This window comes from Bos taurus, chromosome 26 (genome assembly GCF_002263795.3).
Source record: "Bos taurus isolate L1 Dominette 01449 registration number 42190680 breed Hereford chromosome 26, ARS-UCD2.0, whole genome shotgun sequence".
Lineage (NCBI taxonomy): Eukaryota > Metazoa > Chordata > Mammalia > Artiodactyla > Bovidae > Bos > Bos taurus.
In genome coordinates this window covers 33,167,492-33,189,099 of record NC_037353.1, presented here as the reverse complement: position 1 = coordinate 33,189,099, position 21,608 = coordinate 33,167,492, and the positions used below count along the sequence as shown (strand labels likewise).

General features: G+C 38.7%; 1 protein-coding gene across 17 annotated transcripts in view; it reads right to left on the bottom strand.

Annotated features, from left to right (window-relative positions):
• The window catches only part of VTI1A (vesicle transport through interaction with t-SNAREs 1A), a 382,358-nt gene that overhangs the window by 170,294 nt on the left and 190,456 nt on the right, over positions 1 to 21,608 (bottom strand). For 4 of the 17 annotated variants that reach the window (XM_059881957.1, XM_059881959.1, XM_059881960.1 and 1 more), the window contains exon 7: positions 15,716 to 15,816. The exons of 12 other annotated variants lie outside the window; for them this stretch is intronic. In XM_059881957.1, coding sequence (XP_059737940.1) covers positions 15,716 to 15,816 — 101 coding nt within the window. Of the gene's footprint in view, positions 1 to 9,565; positions 9,646 to 15,715; positions 15,817 to 21,608 lie in introns of all 17 variants that reach the window. One more of the 17 variants, XM_015460738.3, reaches the window with a different exon arrangement.

Here is a 21,608-nt window from a genome sequence, read left to right as displayed (position 1 = left end):
GACTTCACTTTCACTTTTCACTTTCATGTATTGGAGAAGGAAATGGCAACCCACTCCAGTTTTCTTGCCTGGAGAATCCCAGGGACGGGGGAGCCTGGTGGGCTGCCGTCTACAGGGTCGCACAGAGTCGGACATGACTGGAGCGACTTAGCAGCGGCGGCGGCATCTAATGACGCTGAGCACCTTTCATGTGTCTGTTGGTCATCTGTATGTCTTCTTCAGAGAAATGTCTATTTAAGTTTCTTATCCTTTTTAAAATTGGTTTGTCTTTTTGTTGTTGAGTTGTGAGAGTTCTTTATATATTCTGGATGCTACACCCTTATCAGGTATGTACTGTATAAATATGTTCTTTCATTTTGTGGGTTGTCTTCTCAGTCTCTTGATAGTGTATTTTGACGTACAAAAGTTTTTTAATGTTAATAAGTCCAATATATCTATTTTTTCTTTTGTTGTGTTTTTAAGTGTCACATTTAAAATTCCATCGCCAAATCCAGACCATGAAGATTTATCCTTATGCTTTCTTCTAAGAGTTTTATAGTTTTAGTTCTTACACATAGGTCTTTTTTTTTGGCTGTACCCCACAGCTTGCAGGATCTTAGTTTCCTAACTAGGGATGGAATCTGTGGTTGCTGTGGGGGAAGTGTGGACTTCTAACCATTGGACCACCAGGGAATTTCATATATAGGCCTTTGGCCCATTTTGATTTAATTTTTCTTTATGGTGTAAGGAAGGAATATTTTTGACTCACAGAAAACATTTAGAATTCCTATGAGAGAGGTTATCTTCTTATACAGCTTATACCTGTTAACAACAACAATCTAATTTATCCTCTTACTCAAGAGCTTGACCAATGTTTTCACTGATTTATAAATTAAAATTTTATGTTTTATGCAGTATTTTTTCATATCTTGACCCTTCTGAGCACACTGAAAGCAGACATGTAGGTTTAAGTAGGAGAAGGAAGCATGGATATACTGAATACACGCAAAACAGAAAGTTACTGAGTCACTGAGTCTGAAGAAACACAGGACAATGAGTATGAGCAGGGAACACTGAATATTAATGCTGCTGCATTTGAGCATTAAGAAACACAAAACTTTGACTTAAAGGATGATCATCATTCAAGAAATATCAGGCAGCAAACCATGTTGAAAATTTAGAGGGGAAGATTGAGAAAGTGAAAAGAGGATCCTTAAAGGTGGCTTTAAGATCTATCTTAAAGGTAGATATTAAAGACATGATAAAAACAAGCTAGTGAATATAACAGAAAAGACAGACTCACAGATATAAACTAGTGATTACCAGTGGGGAGAGGGAAGGGCGAGGGACAAGACAGAATGGGGGATTAAGAGGTACAAAATAGATAAGTTACAAGGATATACTGTACAACACAGGGAATATAGTGAATATTTTATAATAATTATAAATGGAACATAACCTTTAAAAACAATGACTCACGATGTTTTACAACTTAAACTCATATGATTTTGTACACCAACTATATCCCAATAACTTTTTTAAAAAAAGAAATAGTCTAGAAATAAAAATTCAGTGTGATAGAGTAAGTCAGTTTCTTTAATTTTTCAACAAAATGTCACTCTTGCTATTCATATATCTAGTCTGAGAGCAAAGTCAACAAATATATGCGATACTGGCTGCCACTCTTAATCCCAAACACCTGGCAGATGTCATCAATCTATCACATTGCCCTGAACATGCCTTGCAAGTAACCCTCTCCTCGCAACGCTCCAGGCAATTGCTGCAATTGATCAGGCTTGGCACAAGCGAGACGACCTATCTGCTATCCGGGATCTACAGCAATGGGGTCTTTTTTCAACTGACAACACAAAACACCCACTCTTCAGCTTTCGGCCAGTGCTATCATTCTTGGATTTTCTGCCAACTCTTTCCTTCTAAAGTCCAAGGGAAATGACTGAAATGTGAAGGAGACAGTCAATGGCAAAGGCTCTCATCGGGTGGTGTGCTTCTTCAGTTCTGGACTAGACACATTCATGGCACTTTTAACAAACGGGGTTGTAGAGGCCTCATTCTAGGCTGACTAAACTAGAATTCCTGGGAGCGAGGTCTAGACATGTATGTTCTTAAAATTTTCTAGAAGTCACACTAGAAACTTTTTAGAAGTCATAAATAATTTTCTAGTTGGTCTCTTTGTTAAGACCTGGCTTTCATTCTTCAGCACTCTTTAGTACCATATGTCTGGCTCCAATACAGAACTTTATGCCTTTAACAGTGGGACTTTGGTACTCATAAGATTTCTTTAAGAAATTACAATATAAAGAATATTTCTACACTGTTTCAGTCAAGCTAATTTTAAGAACAGGACTGATCACATTCCTTTGTCTTATTTAAAGACCACCACACACTTCCTCCCCTTCCTGACTAAAAAAAAATTTTTGTGACAGTTCAGGAAATAATTCATTTTGTACCATTGGACAATGCAAGCTATGTAATTCAATGTGTTTTCTTCTTTGGCCTGAATCCTAGGAAGCTCTGGGTGAGTTTAATCCTTAGTTATTACAGCATTGCTTTAGGATTCCTTTACACATCAACCCCCACCTCCACCCCTACCCAAGTCTTCCTTTTACTTCCTGGTTTCTGGCTTCCGTCCTGGGTTAGGTTTTTTACTCTTGATACACTTACCTGACCTTTTGTTGTAAAGTACTTCTTTTTGTGGAAGTAGATGGGACATAGATCAATCACTGTTGTTTAGTCACTAAGTTGTGTCCAAGTCTTTTGCAACCCCAGGGACTGTAGTCTCCCCAGACTTCTCTGTCCATGTGATTTTCCGGGGAAGAATACTGGAATGGGTTGCCATTTCCTTCTCCAGTGGATCTTCCCGACCCAGGGATCAAACCCATGTCTCCTGCTTGGCAGGTGGATTCTTTACCACTGAGCCACCTGGGAAGCCCAGATCAATCAATTTGTTGTTCAGTCATTCAGTTCTGTCTGACTCTTTGCAACCCCATGGACTGCAGCAGGCCAGGCTCCCTGTCCTTCACTATCTCCCAGAGTTTGCTAAAACTCATGTCCATTGAGTCAGTGACGCCATCCAACCATTTCATCCTCTGTCGCCCCCTTCTCCTCCTGCCTTCAACCTTTTCTAGCATCAATATCTTTTTCAATAAGTCGGCTCTTTGCATCAAGTGGCTAAAGCGTTCGAGTTTCAACTTCGGCATCAGTCCTTCCAACGAATATTCAGGGTTGATTTCCTTTAGGATTGACTGGTCTGATCTCCTTGTTGTCCGAGGGACTCTCAAGAGTCTTCTTCAGCACCACAGTTCGAAATTATCAATTCTTTGGTGCTCAGCTTTGTTTATTGTCCAACTCTCACATCCATACATCCAAACATGACTACTGGAAAAACCACAGATTTGACTATATGGATCTTTGTCAGCAAAGTTATTCTCTGCTTTTTAATATGCTGTCTAGGTTGGCCACAGCTTTTCTTCCAAAGAGCAAGCATCTTTAATTTCATGGCTGCTGTCATCATCCACAGTGATTTTGGATCAATCAATAAACAAAAATAATTCAGATTGTTAAATACAGATTCCTGGGCCCCACAACCAGAGTTTCTAATTCAGCAGGTCTGGGCTGGAGCCCAAGAAGTTGCATTTCCAACAAGTTCCTGAATGATGCTGATGTTGCTGGTTCCTGAGGACTATGTTTTGAGAACCACTATTCTAGAGTAGGAATGGGCAAACTAGGGCCCTGGAGCCAATACAGCCAGCCTGTGGCTTGTTTCTGTAAATAAAGTTTAACTGAAACATACACAAACACACACAAATTGTACACCAGAGTAGTCTATAGAGAACTCTAAAAGCTAAGGGGGAGAATTTATACTGTACCATGAAGCAGACAAAAAGATGGAGACAGTTTATTCCTGAGTAAAGCAGAGGGCTCTGCATTTTAGACACTGACATTTTGAGAGGTAGAAATTAATGAAACTCAAACAAGGGAGTTAGTGAACAGGTGGAGAAAAGCATAACAAAAAAGGATGGATAGTTTCATTGTATATTCTAGCAGAGTTTTAAGGTGATGTGACCTTAGTATTTTTTTTAACTTGATATGTAAGGTGACAAAAGATCCAAACTGAGCCCAAATTATTGTTTTCCTAAAATAAATAAATAAATAAAAGGTACGAAGGAGCTAAAGATTTTCTAATATTTATGCTGCTCTTCTGACATTAAAGAAAAGGCTAAATAATATGGATTTTGATAATCTAGCTCATCAGATGTCAAGTGCTGGTCAATGTCAGGTGAAGGACAGTAAAGAATTATTCAATTTTGCAAACTGAAATATCAGTCTGATCTTAGAAGGATAGTAGATAATCAAATGTGCACTTAGAGACTTCTTTTAGTAAAACTCATAAATATAGTTTACTACTGTTTGCCTTTCTTAGCAAGCACTATGACATCGGGAGTTTCTAAAATACAGAATAAAACAAGCAACTATTGTTTCCAATACAACAGAGAATTTACTAGACTTCATCGGCAAGGCTGTATACTAAACTTATTAGCATAATTCTAAGAAGAATTTTTAATTACATCTCAATAGGCTCCAATACGGAGAAAGCAATGGCACCCCACTCCAGTACTGTTGCCTGGAAAATCCCATGGATGGAGGAGCCTGGTAGGCTGCAGTCCATGGGGTCGCTAAGAGTCACGACTGAGCGACTTCACTTTCACGCATTGGAGAAGGAAATGGCAACCCACTCCAGTGTTCTTGCCTGGAGAATCCCATGGACGGAGAAGCCTGGTAGGCTGCAGTCCATGGGGTCGCACAGAGTCGGACACGACTGAAGTGACTTAGCAGCAGCAGCAGTAGCAGCAGGCTCCAATAGGGAACCACTAAAATTGAGTCTTTTACCAAACTTCTGTGTAGAGTATTAACAAGTTGAGATGGGACTTCTTTTGAGGGAAAAGGTATGTATGTAGGCTTAAACCCTTAGCCATTAAAAAAAAAAAAATGACTTCATTCATTTAATATATACCCAACAAAAGTTTATTGCTTACAGGCTGTGTATAAAACACTGAAATGAATGTTTCCCTCCAGGAAAGGTTTCTTTTTTATTTTGGGCCATTATTTATTGACTGCTTCATTGTATGCCAGCTACTGTGCTAAGCACTTGACAGATAACTGCACTTTATCTTCAAACGAAGCAGACTATTACTAACCTTTCCTAAAGATAATGTGAGGCTCAGAAAGGTCAGGTAATTTGCCCACGGTTGGCTAGTATTCAAAACCCACATTTGATTGATCCCCAAGCCAATAGTTATGGCCATTGGCATATACTGTGCTTTCACCAGTCCATAAATGGCCAAAATCATAGGCATTCTGGGCAAGCAATTTGGAGCAACACTTTGGATAAACACATAACAAAAAAGGAAGCTGCTTTTATGAATTTTCCAATGTCATAAATCAAATACAAGGATTAAGGTATAAGGCAAACTTTAAAAAATTAAAAAAATGACTTCTTCCACTTGAAAGAAAAGCAAGATGAGTCTTCTAGGGTCCAAGAGCCTTATATTCTGGGGTCTATTTCCCAGCCATCTGGCCTGTTTGTCCGACTCTTTCTTCTACCCTCAATCCTAGAGTTCCCAGTTCCTCTCCAGGATTTCGGGCATTTTGTTTTTTTGTGCGACATGCAGTGACTGCACACGTGCTCAGACAGTGCTCACTGTCGACGTAGGGACCACTCGTTTCTGAGAACTGAACTAGCTCTCTGGTTTGTTTTCACCATCCATCTGTCTAAATTGCCTTGTATCTTTACGGTGTTTCTTATAGGGGCTGCAGGTTTGATTTCACTGAGGACTTGTCTATTCTGAAGTTCAGGCGTCTTTCTAAGTAAACCTTGGCTTGACCACACTACCAATTCCCTTCATATCATCTTTTTAAAAAAAACTTATTTTAACATTTTCTTGGCCATGCCTCACAGCATGCAGGCTCCTAGTTTTCTGACCAGGGATCAAACCCATGCCCCCTGCATTGGAAGCACAGAGTCTTAACCACTGGACTGCAGGGTAAGTTCCTTCATATCATTTATAATTCACAGAACTGGTGGGGTTCTTTCTCACCTGAAGCAAAGAAATTCCCGTCACTATAGAATTCTCGATGTTCTACTACATTCCACTGTAAACATCCTATTAGGAGACATGGAATTTCTAAAGGCTCAGTAATCAGAGGACTGTGCTCTTTTTCCATTCCTGACTGAGGCCAGTGTTCTAAGGAAGCTTCCAGAAATATACAAAGTAATAGCTCAATTGCTAACAATTTTCATTCGATAAGAGTAGGAATGGATACAGTGGGCTTTCCCAACTTTCTATTCCAACCTTCCTTCCTCGGAGGGTCCATCATTGGACATGGGAAGTCCAAAGTCTATTCATTTTTCCCCCTTGATATAACAAAAGCATACTCTCAAACAATTTGAAAAATTACTGTTACTAAATTATTATTTTAAAAGGGACATCAGTTTCATCAAAGAGGGACTGGGATCATCAACTATGAGAGTGGTTATTCCAATTAAAAAGGATGATGCCAAGATCTTTTCTACCCAATTTAGGCACTGAGATACTACAAACTATTTTGTCATCATTATAATCTGATCTAAAAAACATGCAATAGACCACTTATGCATAAAAGAAACTCTGAGGACAGGGTTGGTCCTGATGTTGACTTCTCAGAGCCAAGGAAGCTATAGCTTCCCAACTACAACTGAACACCACCGATCAGCTGGCTTTGAATGTTGCTCCAGCCACAGAGCAGTACTGAAAATTATGTTCCATGTGAAGAAGAAAAACAACCACCTTTTCAAATTACAGAAAAGATTTACAAAGTAAAGACCAGGAAAAAGACTTATTTACCCTATCACAGCAATCAGTCATGTGAACAAATGTTTATAGCTGTTTTGAATCAACAGAGACAAGATGTGAAAAGGATCATAAGAAAGCATGCAAAACATCTTCTAAAAGAGAATGTTTTGTGATCTGCATCCTCCCCTCCATGTCCAGCATGTTGCGGAGCCCGCAGTAGGTACTTAATAAATATTACACATGTAATATGATGCAATGTAATGAGCCATGCTTCAAATTATAGATATCAACTCAGTTTTGGGGACTGGTATACCTTGAGAACCCAGATGATGCCAACACATAATGAAACTTCTTTTTTCACACAAACAGAAAGCTCAGGAAGCTGGTGAACAGCTCTGCAACCTAGAAACTAGCTGTGCAGAGCACTCTTTGAATACGAATTAGCAGTGGGTAATGGCAGCATATTTATGAGGTCTCTTGCCGGGTCCTTTCCTCCTGTGAATGCTGTATAATTCATTGCGTGCGCCCTGACCCCAGTGCGCTCCTGTTCTGACAAATCATACTTGATTAAGACAAATCTTTATTAGTTAGCTAGTCAACTTCCCCATTTATCACTGGCAAATCCCATTCTCCTCTTTAGGTGCAGGAAAAGTGACTGAAACCTTAACAAAAACACGTACCCAAACATCTAAATACAAATAAAAGATGTGTTATACACAGCAAGTAATACCAGAAGGCTCAGAGTTTTAAGAGATGATTAAACAAATTATTTAATAGGTACACATTATACCCACTGACGAACTCAAACCCACTACACATCTCACCCAGACTGAGGAATGGTTCATTAGGAATTTTTAATATACTCCTTAACTCCTGTTTGAAAACAAAATGTCATATTTAAAAACTGTATTACTAAGTTGGAGGTTCAAAATACTGAAGAAAAAAAAAAAAGATTGCTGAGTAGAGAGAATGTTTAAGGTTCCTACCAAAAGAATAACAACAACAGATCTTCTAAAACATGAAACAGAATAAGGCAGAATGAATTAAAAATTATCCTTGATTCTTTAGTACCTTGGAAAATATATCTTTTTTTGGTCTGCAGTATTTTCATGAACTGCAATGTTGTACCTTAAAGATGATTTAATGTATTTATAGTGGGTGGTATTCATTGTAGAGTCTGATACACTGAGCCTGGGACCAGAACTGTTCTCAGAAACTTGAAGATGAGGTCATCAGTAACAGAGAAGCATGCCGTGTCCTGGGCTTGCCACTGACCAGAATAAATAGCATCACAATTTGGGGCTTCACTGGTGGCTCAGACGGTAAAGTGTCTGCCTGCAATGCGGAAGACTTGGGTTCGTTTCCTGGGTCGGGGAGATCCCCTGGAGAAGGAAATGGCAATCTACTCCAGCACTCTTGCCTGGAAAATCCCATGGACGGAGGAGCCTGATAGGCTATAGTCCATGGGGTTACAAAGAGTTGGACACGACTGAGCGACTTCATTTTACTTTCTGACAATTTAAAAAAATTGTCTAGTTTCATGGAGGTAGAAGTTGGTACAAACCATTAGCTCTCTTTCCTAGTGAGAGTGAGAGAGAGATAGTAAATCAGAATGAGAAGAAAACATGGTTTGAGCTGATTTTCATTTCCCACATTTTTACTCTTAAACCTTGATTCCATTGGTGGAGGAAAATCTTTCTACTTTTTTCATAAGAAGCTAGGACATCAATCTGGTGTATAATTGATAAGTAATTTCTACATAGATTATAATTGGTCCTTTAAAAACAAAGCAGAGACAATGTGTAATATAGGAATTCTGTGACAATATGTTTATGTAAGATCCTAAACGTTCTGCACTAATGATAAATAAATCTGTAAAGAATGTATGGAGGGGGGAATCCACTTTTTCTCTTGACTTTAATGAGACGCCAGTTAACACTACATAGTACACATATCATATTTTACTTTATTGATGTCCTTAAGTGTTAAATGGAAAGTAACATTCAAAAACATTTTGCACGTTGAGGCTGTCTTGTATTTCCCCAAAACTCCCATTTAGAAAATGTGGATACATCTTGAGAAATAAGGTCAGAGCTTGGTATGAGAGACTTCAAAAGAACACCTAGTGCAGTGGGAAATAGTGTGTTGATGATTTTATAAGCAGACCAACTCTGATTATATCTATGGATTCAGAAGGGATCACACCTAAACAATTCCTCCCCGTGCTACAGGTCTTTCATCATGATCTCAAAGCACTGAACGAATATTCCAAAAGTGAAAATTGCCATCGTCCCTTTGGAGAACCTTTGTTTCAGTTGGGGGTGGGATGGAAAGTTAAGTAGTTTACAATAGGCCCACAGAAGTAAAGGAAAAGTTTTGTAGGCATTTTTACTTGTTCATGGATTTTTCTACCCTTTTTTTTTCTTTTCTTGAAAATCCTGATGAAAATCAACTTTCCCAGAACAATTTGCCCGTGAAGACAAATCTTACATCAGAGGTAAAATCAGAATTCAATTCAATAAACATTGTGCAGAGCCAATTACATGGCAGGCACCGTAAGAACACAAAGAATAAAGCATGTTTCCAACACATACAGCTCATACTGAAATGGGGCAGAATGATGTGAAAATCGCCACCGCTACAACAAAGCGTAACACATTGTACAGGTTCTAAATAGAGAAATGTGCCAAATGAGTTGGACCAACAAGCATACAAACATGATACTCTCCACCGACCTGTTCATCATCCTGGCAGGTCTCCAAGAGTTCACATGCCACGACTGCCACCCCAGGCCTCTGGTCCCCAGCTTGATCATCTGCCACACAGTAAGGTGGATACCTTTTGACATGCTTTAAAAACTGAGGGCCCACTGACAACCTAAGTGTAACAGACACTCTACCGTGCAACTCACATCTCTTTTCAAATCTTAGAAGATAAATCTGAAGATCTATGGAAACACGATGCTAATTTTATTCATTGTAGCTTTGGAATGGACATAATGCTAACCCGAAACTAACTGTAAAGAATAAATATTTGAAACAGTGGGATGATGAGTCATCAGATAATCTACAAAAAAAGTTTTATTTCTAGCAGTATTTGCAGGTAAAAATGATGAAAGGTACTTGGTCCAGCTACTCCTTAATGTATTTATAGTAGGTGATATTATAAAGGTATTATCATCCAGTGGCACATAAATCAGATTGGATGATAAGAAGATAGAATTCTCTCCTGTCTAACCACTCCCCATATGTGGCCTCAGGTAACCAAGAGGCCATCTATTGCATCTTGGTGTTGTTTCTTTCCTTACATAACATCTGGCACATAATAGATCTTTAATAGTAATACTTCCTGGATGGATGGATGGATGGTTGTATAAATGAATAGTGGGAATATCCAGAGGGGGGAAAACAAGAATGTAAAGAAAAGTAAAAGGGAAGAACATTAAAAACAAGAAAGGCTAAAAGGTAAAAGTGATACAGAGACTTATTAAGAGAGTTAAACACTGACAGGAAAAGAGTCTGATGCTGGGAAAGACTAAAGGCAGGAGGAGAAGGAGGCGACAGAGGATGAGATGGTGGGATAGCATCACCGACTCAGTGGACGTGAGTTTGAGCAAACTCCCAGAGATGGTGAAGGACAGGGAAGCCTGGAGAGCTGTAGTCCGAGGGGTTGCAAAGAGTCGGTGACGACTGAACAACAACGACGACCCTGACTGGTGGAACTCTAGAGTCAGCAGAGATGTGGAAGTTATTTATTCCACTCAGGGGTTGGATTAGATCATCTAGAGAAAAGCAGTTTTTCTAAAGGGTGTATCACGAAGAGCATGGGTGAGAATCCAGACTTCTTAACTCTTCATTTCATATGTGATGTAACACTAATACACAAGCAGAAAGTTCAAGACCATGAAAATCAGTGAAGACTCCTTCTTATTAGAGTCAATGAATGGCCCTAGGGCATGGCTCCTTAAAATAGCCTCATCACTCCTGCAATCATGGGTGAAATGCTAGGGAGGCAGATTTCCACCAAGGAGAATCCCACACAGCACTGGTCTAACTCATCATTTCAGTGGTATTGTCTGAGACTAGTCAGAAATACCAAATATATACCCATTTATACTCTATAATGAGTAACTGGGTCAAAACAGTGGGAAAAGGGGGGAGAGGATTTCACTTTTCCCTTATAGTTGACTTTTTTAGACCTTATTTAATTTGGGGAAAATAATTCATATAGGTTACATACATACAGCTATTGTAAACTGATCACTCATTCTTCCGACAAACAGTTACTAAGTGCTTACTATATGTGCCAGGCATGGGAATAAAAATCCAAATGTGGCATGAGACGATCATAATGAACTATTAGGCAAATAAAGGTTCTTTGAGAGTGGAAGTTAAGAACGTTTAATGTTATAAAATTCACTTGATGAACACTCCGAGGTTACTTCCTCATCCACACATTTTAATGGACTACTTTCACATGATGAGGACTTGCAAACACATTCCTAGAAAGCAAAATAAATATCAAGTAATCATATTGCTTTGTTGCTGTGTTTAACTACTACAGAGAGGAAACTCGTCCCCACCCCAGTATAATTTTGCCATTGTGTGTAAGGTTGGTAAGTCAGTATAATCAGATATTCTAATTGCAAACATTTGATGGAGAAACCCAATTCTACAGCAAATTTTCAGAATGTGTTAAAATTGATGTCAATGTCTCAGTAATTTCACAGTTTAAAAAACAGTTAGAAATGTAATGACTACACTACACTTGATTAAAGCATTTACAGCTCTAATCAAAAACTGACAGCAAGATCAAAGATGTTAACTTAAATCTCTCTTCTAATTATGTTTAAAATGCCACACCTCAGGCCTGTCTCTCCTCTTCTTTTTCAAACCAAATTCTGCTTAAGAAAGATCTAACACTTCTTAACAGTTCATTATCCAATAAAACTATTCAAAGCTTAAAAGCAATCTACACAATTAGTCAGGACCTCAGGGAGTCCACCGGTAGTCTTTATTACAGGACTTCATATTAAAACACCTTAATTATATTTGTCAAATGGATTTCATTAAAACCCATCGTCACTTTAATTTTCATATTTTGACAGTGCTGGCATAGGCATTATTACCACCTGCCAGGCTAGGAACTACAACGAAATTGTCAAATTCCTTCAAATCCTAAGCAGTTTCTTTTGTACCTGACTGATCGTTTTCCCTGGATGGGTAATCTATTACAATTAGGAGAATTAAAATACCCCGACTTAAATTCTACTCTGAATATCCATGTTTCTTGCAGGTGCAGGAAAAACCAACTACATCCATGCTGGGTTGCCAGGTGCACTGTGCAGAGAGGGTGATGCACACGCTTTGCAGTGTATCTGAATAGCAAAGCCGAGACATCAAACAGAATGCTCGATGATTCAATCACATCACAACCATCAGGACTTGAAAGCCAGGACTTTTTTCTTTTTTTTACCTCCTATTCATTATGCTGCCATATTTTATAAAATATACGGTGTTTCTGGTCATTCACTTGAGATTCAATTGTATTTTCATTTGCCACTGCAATTTAGATTATTGAAATAGCAAATGGAAAAATATATATATGCATGCCTTTCTTTCCAGCTATGCAATGTTCAATGTCAACAGCGATGCGATGTTTATAGCACTTTCCTAATTCAGTTAGTTACGCAACTTCGGGGAAATGGATGCATGTACACTAATAAGCAAAGCATTTTGGTCTGTTTTTCTCTTGACTTTCTAAGTCTTTGGTAGCATATGCAATAGAGAGACAGAATTCCTCTATGATCCTCCCTTTAGATTGTAGCATATAAAATTCTATTTTCCAAGTGTCTAAGATGGAATAGGAATAGCAAAAAAGGATAGGCGTGTGTTTTTTTTTTTTCCTTTTTTAACTTAACAGGCTCATAAGATATAACAAAGGAGAGCGGTTTCTGGCCTATGTCTAACACACTTCAGGGCTTTGTACGATGGTCTCAGGAGTAATAATCACCTTGCTTTATGAATACTTTAAATCACAGTAAATGGTCTTGGATTATTTTGAGTAAAGCCGAACTTTTAAAGATTTACTTACAAAAATCATACGACATTAAAAAAATTATAAATGATCACTGACTTATATGTCTCAAAATGCAATATAACTAAATAGAAAACATGCTTGGAGAATTACACACAGGGAAAATGCACTTAAATGCAGTTCCCACGTCACTACTGCCTAGAAGCCTTTCATGTTCAACTCTGCTGGCAATGTCTTCCCCTCCTCTGGACTCGGATCAATTCATTATCTGAACCACAATGATGGCATGTATCCGAAGGCTGGAGTTTCTGGTCTTCTCTCTATGCCCAGAGTCTGGCAGAGTGCCTGACATGGTGCTCACAGTGTATGCCCACTAAGAATAACTGACTATATTCATGCCCATCTCTCCTACCAGATTGCAGGCAACTCCCCTATGGCAGGGAATAAGTCTTACATATTATTCACTTCTGCTCCATACAGTGCCTCATGAATGGCAGTCATTTGGCATATCTATCTCTATGTCTACATATATCTATCTATGTCTATAGATATCTATGTCTGTATCTATCTATCTATGTCTATCTATCTCTATGTCTATCTATGTCTATATCTACATAGTTATACAATGACAGAGATAGGTATACAGATAGTATGTTTATGAGTGTGTGTGTATGAGCCAATATTTAGAATTATGTTGAATACCAAATTTATAAAAAAGCTCCAAGATTCCTATGTCAAAAAATACAAGAAGCATCAACTCCTTTTAAGTTTTTATTAAATGTTACTATAATCTTGAACCAGGAATCCTTCACATTTGCTCCTCTCTCCCTTGTTGACCTTCAGTAACTACTTGGATGTGAATTTGAGCAAACTCTGTGGGAAGAGGAGCCTGGCAGCCTACAGTTCATGGGGCTGCAAAGAGTCGGACATGACTTAGTGACTGAACAACAACAATTCTGCGTAGGAGGCAGACAACTGATGGAACTGATGAAGTAGAGAGGCAAGAGGAACACAACTTAGACGTTTTGCAGGGGGAATCAGAATTCTTTTCCCAAAAGCTCCTCAGCTACTAGAAAATACTTTCCACAGCCACCTGTCAATAATTTATTTAAAGCCACTATTATTAATAATCACAGAACACATGGATTTTTTTTCTCATTAGGAAAAAGAACTGGAACAATCTACCATTTTAGAAACGGTCCTAGAGGGACACTTCAAAAATGAGGCCAGATGTGATCTACATTCTGGAATATTTGAAGTTGATTTGATATAAATAGAGGTCTACAGAAACCCTGCTGACACAAGAATCACAAGGCACATATAAGTTTATGAATACTGCATTTATTATCTTTTAAATGCAACACACATTAACTTGGTACTCAAAGAGTGATTTTGCTCACTTGAGAATTATTGTGTCTTAACACCATAGTATCAATTTCTGCTTCTCGGCACCCTGTCTCTGTCATTCACAAAGGCTAACATAGTACTTGTCTTTATGTTGTCAATTTGTGTTCAGAGGGATGCCAGAACAGGAGTTAGCTTATAGACCAAAAACTCTACGTGGTTTACACAATGAATTGACACAGGGATGTGTCAAAATGTGGTTTGTAAAAGTGAGCACTTTGGACAGCACACAACATATAGCAGGAAGTCTGGGGAATTGAGGGAATCGAGGGCTTCCACTGAAAAGGGACATTAGGAAATGAGGAAGGACCTTCTGGAGGGGACAGGGATACTAGAGGTAATAGAGAAGATCATTTAAGGGAGACCCTCTGCAGGTGGGGTTTTGACACCAAGGTGGGAACCCTTGCCAAATGCAAGGATCAGGAAGTCTGCCTGGGACAGTGTCCACACCACAAGGGCTGCCATCTCCACTTCTTGCTAAGGGCATCTCCCTTCTTGAGTCCACATGGTCACGGATATCACTTGCTATGACCTCTGCAAGTTCTTCCAAATCCCCCAGTTTCTGAGCTCGTAAGTCCTGGTGGGAGTCCTCAACCTTCCAGAACTGGGCAAGATAAGGAATGTGGCCATTCTGGTTTTTCTCTTATCGACAGCCAGCTTGGTGTGTTGGAGGGATGGGGTAGTAGGGAGGTAACGTGGGACATGGGGGGTCATGAGAGACAGCAAGAGGACTAGAAGAAGAGCGGCAAAGACTTTCGAATAGCATGATCAGAGAGAGAGCCTGAAGTGCCCAACTGACAGCTCGACAAGCCTGCTCAGCTACTGCTTTCCGACAGGACAAAATCTGTGGTTTTCACTTCCCACCACCCCCCATCCTTTTAGAATGATTATGTTGAAAACAAGCTATTGCTTTTTCTGTAACAGTCACACGACAACAAAGCAGTATTTACTATCCTTTTGAAGTTATACAAAAACAGCCAATGAGAATATGCCTGACTCTCCACTGTAGGCTGGAAACTGAGACTTGGGCCTTTGTACTGAGGAATTTGGATGCTAAACCACAGCATTCATCAACATCCTCCTGGAGCCCAGATAATAAATGACACCAAGATCTGTTTCTGGACTGAGCCCTGTATTTTGTATTCAGACTACCCTCAGGGCTGCTACTCTCTTAGATACAAAAGAATACTGATTCTCTTTAAATAAAACAATGACTGCCTAATTCAATGGTTGCCAAACGATGGGTCAATATTAAAATGCTTTAGCTATATTTTTCTTTGGGGACTCAACACTGGAGCCCTTAACACAGCACACTAATAGAGGTGAACAGATCATTCACGAAGTGGAACAATCTGGTCCACTTAAACATTTATCTATAGAAGCTTCTGTGTGTGTGTGTCTCTCTGTGTGTATATTCTCAGAATGCTGAGATCCTCCTTACCCACCTCCAGGCTTTGCAAGGCCTGATCCCCAAAGGAGCTCGTCCACTGGTTCCCCATCAGAGGCGGTAGTGGTGGGGGAGGGGTGGTGTGGCAATAGGAGCAAGCTATAGGCAAAATAAGATTTCAGTCAGACTCAAAGGCTGCTGATTCTTGATAAACAGGAAAGTTTCTGCTTATTTTTTTTTAAACTCCCATGTTTCATTCCTGAAACAGTAGGATTTCATGCTTCATAGGTAGATAATATTTTCATGGCATTGGCAGAAACTGCTATTTAAAGATATTCTAAAATGACATCTTTAGCATCTCCATAATATTTTTACAATATAAACACAAAAGAAATAGATTTTTTAATATAATAACTTTTTAATGAGAATTTAAAAATAAAAACTATTTAAAAGATAGTCTTATGTTCCATAAACTTAATTCTTCAGGTAAAAAAGTAATTTCATCTTTCAATTTTAACTGCAAATGGCCCTTCGACTGTTACTCTTCAGAACTGTCAGCTGAAGGTGGAAGGCAATGGTTATATTTGATTTCCTGGTGGAGAAAAGTTGAACCAAGGACTTAAATTACTTTTCTACTGTCCTAAATGAGACACAGAATCATGAGAAGATACTTTGTCTTCTGGTCTATGTTTTAATCTTCAAAGCAGAAAAGTAGCATAAACCATTACTGGGAATATGTGCAGTTTCTGGAAACTTCTCAGGCTTTGGCCTGAGAGCTGAGAGTCAAAGAGGAGTTCAAATAAACCTTTCTTTTAATAGCAAAAACAAAATATTAAACTAAACTCACCTTTGTTTTTCACAAAAATTCTCATATTTTGTACATCCATTTTCAATGTCAAAAAGTTTCTTATATTCCAATGTCAATTCAGAGGTAAACAGCATTGCCGCCAGGCCTCTGGAGTATTTTGGGGCTATTCTAGGGATCTCAAGTCTAAAATATCACAGAATGTTAGCTCTTAAACATTTCTCTGAATAAAGCAGTATTTTTCGCATGTGTATTACTGTTAAACTTCATTAATTAGTTGGTCATGTAGCTTTTAGCTATGAATATGCCAAAATGATGACGTTCACTTATTGGGGGGGGGGGCTTCCCTGGTGGCTCAGTAGTAAAGAATCTGCCTGCAATGCAGGAGCCGCAGGAGATGCAGGTTCGATCCCTTGGTTGGGAAGGTCCCTGGAGGTGGGCATGCCAACCCACTCCAGTATTCTTGCCTGGAGAATCCCATGGACAGAGGAACCTAGCAGGCTACAGTCCATAGGGTCACAAAGAGTCAGACACGACTGAAGTGACTTAGCACGCACAAGTGAGGGAAATACAAACATGTTCAAAGACCTACTCATTTTGAAATTTTAAAAAACATCACTGTTACAGAATAACTATCCAATTAGCAATTGTCTATGTGATTCATCAAGAGAATAAGCATCAGAAAATCAAAGTCTCCTATAAGTCCAAAAGCTCAGTACTTAAACAATATTTTGCTTTTTATAATCATGTCAACTTTGATTATGCATTTTTAATTGTCAATGAAATTTAGTAATAAAAAGGGAAAGCCTTAATTGAAATGCTTGTAAAATCCTCTTGGAGAGTTTGTGTGAGTTGATTAATTAAGAGACTTTCACAGTTTTCATATTGATTGCCTTTGTGTTTCTGAACTTCCTGTCTGTTGGTTATGTGCAGGGTAGAAGAAATTGTGGCTGTAACAAGATGCAGGATTTCTCGACACAGGTTCACACTTTGATAAATTGGGTGGTTCTTCCCCCCTCTTTTGGGGAGTATTTCTCTGTTATCCCATTTTGTAGAAAGAGACAGGCTTTTAAACACTGATATTTTCCTTTCCTGTCATAATTCTGCCATATGTTTTTAGGAGATTAGATATCCTATATCTAATATAGTTTTTATTTAACATATTAAACTAAACATAAAATGTTTAACATTTAATTTAACATATTAAACTAAACATAAAAACAGAATTGGAGATATACAAATAAGCTAGTTTTGCTAGGACTAAGACAAACGGAAATGTTTCTATATCTGTTCTAGATCTCTACAGCAGAAAATATTAAAGATACAGGAATTTTCTGCCTACATTTGGGTGTTGGAGTACAATAGTAATAAGATTTTTCAATAGTCCTGAGAAAGAGAAAGGTTTAAAATATGGATATCTCAGTCTACTAAACAATAAAGTTAAGTATTCCCTATAGTACCACTGACAGTGACTTATGGAATTTATGAAAACAGGTTAAATTTTGAAATAAAGGAATTAAAATTGTCTTTGGTATACTTGATAAGACATTCCATCTCCTACTAAATATTTGGGGGAACTGTTATAAGATAAAATAAATATTTAGGGTGATGTTATAAGGAAAAATAATTAAATTTTAGGATGTCATTATAAGACAAACTTTAAAATTTTCTAGTTTGTTTGTTTAGGAATTTTCCCTCTATAGCAAGACAAGATACTCCTTTCTTCCTTTGAACATTTCAGCATATTTGTCCAGCATTATTTTTTCATTCTCTTTTATCCCCGGGGCTCTCAATGTTTAAATAGCTCCCTCCCATGTAAAGCTTTGCACCGATATCGATCAGTCTAGGCTGGAAGTTACTATGAGGCATTTTCAATAATCAGCCCAGCTGTTCAGAGAGCTTCTTGAATATAACCCTTAGGTAAACAGCATAATACACTGAGAACTCTCTCTAGCAACCAGCTCTACTTCGCAATCTCAAAGATTGCTATTAATGCTTCACTAAACAAAGAACTTAATTCTGATTTTAACAATGGAGGCTAAAGGGTAATTCAAACAAATCCCATCTTTGATTCAAATATATACAAACTATAAGTGGTCCCCCCCCCCGCCCACATGCTTGTATATTTGATGAATTCAAAAGCAAGTGTGTTGAGTAAACCATTTTTACAGCACCAAAAAGCAACTGTATGCAAGGCAATTTTTTAGTATTACCATTTTACTCCATAATCCTCGCATTCAGATTTCAGTTTATTCACTTAGATCTTTTAGGTCAATTATATTATCTACCTTTATGTAATGTACAGCAAAGTAATAAAAATGCAATTACTTATTTAGAATTTTACATTACTTTTTAATTTCCTCTTTCCTTAAGAGTTAAATGCTAAAGAAAAAGAGACTTTCACATAGCACTCCTAATTATGATTTCCTACTGACATGCAACAAGGGAACCTTAAAAGAAGCACCGAAAAAATGGACACTATATATAAAGTATAATGTAAAAATAGCATTAGGTAGCCATTCAGTGAAACCCATAATGTTCACACCCTTCAGTGGGTGAAGAATAAACATCATAAAAGTAAATAGCATTCCAAAATAGATGGTTCCTATAAACTCTTGAGCCCCCAAATTGTTTTGCTTTTAGAAAAAGAAAACAAAACCAAATAAAAGTGAGGTATAAACAATTCTTAATGTTTCTACTGAAACCATTCGAAAGTCTTTCAGGTTATTATTTAAGTTAAATTAAACGTATTTGTCTGGTTAAAGCTATTCTGAGATGTAGTAAGTAGACAGAGGCTTCTAGGTCTTGGAAGAATGGACCAGTCTTCTGATAAACAAGAAATTTGAAATGTTTCTTTTAGTTTACAACTCACCACAAATACCATATCCATGAAAGTAAATCAGAATGACCTCGGTTTTTTCTTTTTATTGTTGTTGTTGTTGATGATCTGTTTAATTTTGTGATGGTTGTTTGTTTTCTCTTTATTTTAAGAGAGAAAATTTGGTCTCTAGCATTTAATTTATACCTACTGTGTCATGCGGTTATTTGCCAAACGAAAAAGACATAGTCTCTGCTCTTGATGGAGTTGATAATCTATTGGAAGAGATGGGACCCTCCCCTGACCCCAACACACTGTCCAATGGCGGAAAAAAATAATGAGTGATTACAATATATGCAAATAAGAATATTAAGTAATATTAAGTACAACTGTGTACCCATACAAAATCCTGATACTGAAAAAAAAATCAAATACACAAATTGGTTAGCTCAAGATTCTTGATCTACAAAATACCACCACATAAAGATTTATCATATTTAAAAGTAAGCAAACAGCAAAAGACTCACCCGTGACTTCGACAGTTAACCATCCACGAGTGAGTCTGCCATCTGCCTACTGTGAGCTTCTCCCGCCTTCAGGTCTTTCTCCCTGCTAGGGGCTGCTTTCTTATTTTAGCTCATAAGTGTTGGCCGTTCAAGTTCTTATCTCATAAAAATGAAAGTGAAAGTTGCTCAGTCGTCTCCTACTCTTTGTGACCCATGGACTATACAGTCCATGGAATTCTCCAGGCCAGAATACTGGTCTGGAATACTCCAGGCCAGGTAGCCTTTCCCTTCTCCAGGGGATCTTCCCAACCCAGGGATCGAACCCAGGTCTCCCGCATTGCACGCAGATTCTTTACCAGCTGAGACACAGGGAAGCCCAAGAATACTGGAGTGAGTAGCCTATCCCTTTTCCAGCAGATCTTCCAGACCCAGGAATCGAACTGGGGTCTCCTGAATTGCAGACAGATTCTTATCTCATACTTCCTCCTTAAATTCTTCAAATGCTCTCCTTTGAGATCCTCATTCATTGCCATAGGATTTTTTTTTTAATCATCCAATTTCTATGTTTAAGTTGTCTCCTAAACTATTTCAATTTTCATTCCCTATTTCCCATTCATCTTGATCGTCTCACCAGCTCCTTAAACTCACTAGGTAGGAAAATCCTACCTTCTTGCTATGCGGCTCTTCCCATCAGTGAAGGGCAGGCAAATCAAGGGGGCCTCCCAGAACTGGCACATAACAATTCATTTGGAATCTTCCTTTACTTGGCTTCTCAATCTGGTCTTTTCAAATCTTCCTTTGAAATATCTCTCATATTTGTTTCTTCTCTTCCTTGTTATCATTATAACCTCTCACACAGAGCAGTGCCTCCTCCCAAACTGGTCTCCCTGTCTCCAAGCATCAATGCATCTTGATAAGTCTGATCTTCTTAAACCACTAGTCTAGTCAGAACCCTTTCAGTGCTTACCAAGTAAAAGCCAAGTCTTCAGCTAGCATGCAGAATCCTTCAAAATTGCAGCCTAAATACTTTTTCCTGGTTCCCTCTGGCAAAAAAAAGTCTAGGCTCTATTCCAGGGCTTCTCAACCTTGCCATCTCCTGACGTTTGAAGTAGGTAACTCTCTGTTGGATGGGAGGGTCTGTTCTGTGCACTGCGGGATGGTGAGCCACAGAGCCGGTCTCTACTGATGAGATGCCGGGAGCAGCCCTTCTCCCCCTGATGTGATAGCCAAATGTCCCCTGGGGGAGTCAAACCAGCCCTGCTCTAGTCAGACAGGACCTGGGCACCTGTGAGCTTCCACCCATGTGGGTTCACTGCCTGGGATATGCCCAATCATCTTTAGTGTTTACAGCCCCACTCATTGTCCATGGTTTAGCTAGCATGCTTTATCTGCCCTGAATCCTTCTGCATTTGCCCCTATCAATAGAGATCTCTTTCTTCTCAAACTTCTAAGCACTCTATCTTGCTAAAACTACCCTCTCTACCAGAGTGAGAGCTGCTTGAAAGTAGGATCTGTGTCATCATTTATTCCCCCAAATGATTATCACAGTGTCTGGCTCATATGACGAATGAAGACACCTCCAGCCCCAGCTTTCTAAACCTTGCAGTTAGAAGACAATGACAAGGCAGGAACAACTCTGGTGAATGTCCTTGAGAGCTTCTCTGCTTTCCTATTTCAAAGGGCAAGGAAGACACAGAGAAGATCTGGACCACTCAATACAGGGTTCACCCCTTTCAGAGAAACAAGCAGTCAGATTGGGAGGGAGGCAATGGGCACGGAGGGCAAGTTGATGGCAAACTTAATGAAAAGCAGACAAAACAGT